This window comes from Pithys albifrons, chromosome 1 (assembly GCF_047495875.1).
Source record: "Pithys albifrons albifrons isolate INPA30051 chromosome 1, PitAlb_v1, whole genome shotgun sequence".
Lineage (NCBI taxonomy): Eukaryota > Metazoa > Chordata > Aves > Passeriformes > Thamnophilidae > Pithys > Pithys albifrons.
The window spans coordinates 82,294,395-82,297,709 of NC_092458.1; the positions used below are offsets into that span (position 1 = coordinate 82,294,395).

Below are 3,315 nucleotides of genomic sequence, written 5' to 3' on the forward strand. Positions count from 1 at the left end.
CTCGGTTATTCCCATTTTGGGCCTTGCTTACAGGAAAATTAAATAAGTATGTAAAGACCAGATATGGTTTTCTTTAAAATTCTCACTTTTAATAGTGCATATGAAGATAGAACAGAATTTTGTAAATGTTTGTTTGAAGAGCTGAGAATTGCTTTAGTTAAGCACTTTTCTAGACTGTATTTTCTGTTGTGGATTCTTCTACTTTATAATTGCAGTGCCTTTTTTTTTTTGGTAAGTACATAAAAATAAAGTGTTATTTTCATGTTCCCTAGAGGAACTTAAAAACTATCTTTTTTAAAGTGACTGACTACTGTAATTATGTAATGCATACTCTGCATACAGGAAGCTTTAGTCATACAGCTTTAAAATACACAGTAGTCATTGAGTTACATTTTATAATTTTTTTCCTTAGTAGGATGTGCTTTTTCCACTTTTTTGAATACCTCTACTGAAGAATAATAGAAAATGCAAACATGACAAAGTATTTCTAGTTTAAATTGATTTGTTTGTTTGTTTAATTTTGGCCCTTTAAAATCTGAAACTTATATACAATAGTTTGAAAATGTGACCCTTTTTTTTAAATTTAGATTGTTTTGATGACAATAGTATGCCCACATTTTAGAGAAAAACCTCCTAGTTTTTGAGATTACTAGGACGTAAAATAAAATCTAAATTTAGCATTAATGAAATAGAGATATAAACAAAACCTACGGAAATTTTAAATCCACATTTTAATTTCTATAGGTTAATGAGTAATTGCACTTATTTCAGTTACCTGTTTCTCTTCTTAACAAGTCAATAAAAATTTGTAGCATGGATGCAATGATAAACAGTAAATCCAGCTGAAAGTTTTTACCACATCCAGATTAGAAGCTTGGTCTACCTTTTACAAGAGATTTTACTCTGTTGAGAAAAGAACTCCAGAAAGACATGTCAACTTTCCCACAAACCCCCAATATTTTACTGATGAAACTTCCAGACTTTTTCTGGTGGACAAATGGTCTCAGCTGCTTCTTACCCTGTTGTCGTAGTCCTTACTGTATTTCATTTTTCTCTTTTTCAAGAAATAACATATTGACAATATAAATGTGCCAATACTGTATTCACAGGCTGGATTAATGGTCCTGGAGTTGAGAAGGTGAGGACACATTTTCCTGTAAACCCAGACATATTTATTTATAAATAAGCACTAATGCAAATGCAGATTAATGAGGCCCACCACTGATCTGGACTGCTGTGCTTATTACAGCATCTGGCTAAAGCTATGGATGAAGATGGGATGACAGATTTTCACTCTAGAAAGCAGAACAGCTTATATCCACCATCTAGACTAATAAACTTCATGGCATGCAGGTGGTATAGAGGCTGAGACAGTTAAACAGCTGGAGAAAGCAGGGCTTTGACTGGAGTTTCTGCTAGATAGACTCCTTTACTTGACTAGTTATCACTGCTCATTGTACAAGTGGTCATTCTCATCTTTTGATCCCATATATGTGACCATATATAAGAAGTGGTCAGTTAAATGTAGCAATAATCTTTGGGCAAATATAGCTTTGTTGAATGGAGTGTTCCTCTGGAATAGTGCAGAAAGCTGTATAATTTTATTCATGTTAAAGTGTTTGCAACTAATTGGTCTAGTTATAATTTATAGACCTTCAACACAGTATGAAAGGTACTAGTTACAATATAAGACATCTTGTCTCCTCATATGCTGCTGCCCCTGTTTGGTTTCACAATGCATTCCCTTCCACATTGTCGGGTACTGTTGTAACCAGAGAGCCACAGAGCTTTCTGTCACTAGATAAGTATATAAACCATTGGATAAAAGATGGGGAGGTTAATACAGCTGGCTATTTCACATCCCTAAGCAAAAGCATAGGCAAATCTTATGCATGTAAAAGCTTAGGGTTAATTATTAAATCTTTTTCTGATTTGCACATTCAGGAAAAGCATCAATAATAATTTTCCACTATAATTTCCAGATCCACTATCATTTCCAGATGTCTTTTTGTTCCCATATTTAAAGCGAGCAGGCTGGAGCTAGGACTAGTCAGATATCATCAGAACTACCCAACTTCTTGCACAGCTACAAAGGCTTATCAGGCAGAGGCAACCAAAGCAGCAAGATGTTGCCACCAATCCTTATCATTTCAATAAGTTTTGTAGCTATTGAAGTTGTTGTTGGATTTATTGGAAATGGATTTATTACAACTGTTAATATCATTAACTGGATCAAAACCAAAAACATTTCTTCTGCTGATATGATCCTGATCTTTCTGAGCACATCAAGATTTATCCTGCAGGTGACAGTACTGATGCACATCCATAGTCTCTACTTTGCAGATGTGTTTAAGTTGGCCTCGGTGTACAAAGGCTTTGGTGCTGTATGGATGTTTGTAAACCATGCCAGCTTGTGGTTCAGTACCTGGCTCTATGTACTCTACTGTGTAAAAATAATCAATGTCACCCAGTGGCTGCTGCTGCAAATCAAGCTCAGAATAGCTGGGATGGTCCCATGGCTTCTTCTTGGATCGCTGGTGATGTCTTCTGTGACTTCTCTTCCTTTGTTGTGGATTACACCCATCAATTACCTCTGCAGCTCAACAGGGAAATGCAGAGAAAATAGTACAGCTCAAATCACTGACTGGGATAGTTCACATCTCTACCTGCTGCTTCTTTACTTTGTAGGTTGTTTTTTCCCTCTAGTACTATCTGTGGTAACATCAGGTCTGTTAGTTACTTCTCTTTGGAAACACAGAAAGAAGATGCAATGTTATGCTGATACTTTCAGGAATGCTTTGATAGATGTTCACCTAACTGCCATTAAATCAATTATTTCTTTCTTAATCCTCTATCTTTCCAGTTTTGTAGCTCAAATTCTCTTGATACTCTCAACATCTCAAAGTAAAGATACTGTGAAAGTTGCAGTATCATTAGTTGTAGCTGGGGCATATCCTTCCGTGCATTCAATTATCCTCATCATAGTCAATTCAAAACTGAAACTGACATTTAGGAAACTTTGCCAGCATTTTAAGTGCTATATGGAAAATATGTCTCCAAGCTCCAGGCTTGAGAGAAACACTTTCCAGTAAGAGATCTGAAATCAAGACCTTCATGTATTGCTTCACTGTTTTATTTCTTAATCAGTAACTCATCTTCCATACATTTCTGTGACTAGCCCTGCTTAATATTTCATAACATGTGAAATAACATATGTTTTTGCCTTGTGCAGCACTCTAGATCCTTCTATGTTACTTAATATGAAGTGAGAATAAAATGCACTGAATGAAAACAATGTACTTAATAAATCAAGTT

At 35.4% G+C, this 3,315-nt stretch overlaps 1 protein-coding gene across 1 annotated transcript; it reads left to right on the forward strand.

The window, feature by feature from the left end:
- Positions 1-2,126: 2,126 nt before the first annotated feature.
- Positions 2,127-3,092, forward strand: LOC139679683 (taste receptor type 2 member 40-like). Its single transcript, XM_071571653.1, has one exon. The coding sequence runs from the start codon at positions 2,127-2,129 to the stop codon at positions 3,090-3,092; it is 966 nt and encodes a 321-aa protein (XP_071427754.1).
- The last annotated feature ends 223 nt before the right edge of the window (positions 3,093-3,315 follow it).

What these genes read in the sequence shown, in the direction of transcription:
- LOC139679683 (XM_071571653.1), top strand. Translation starts at nt 2,127, where the DNA reads ATGTTGCCACCAATCCTTATCATTTCAATAAGTTTTGTAGCTATTGAA.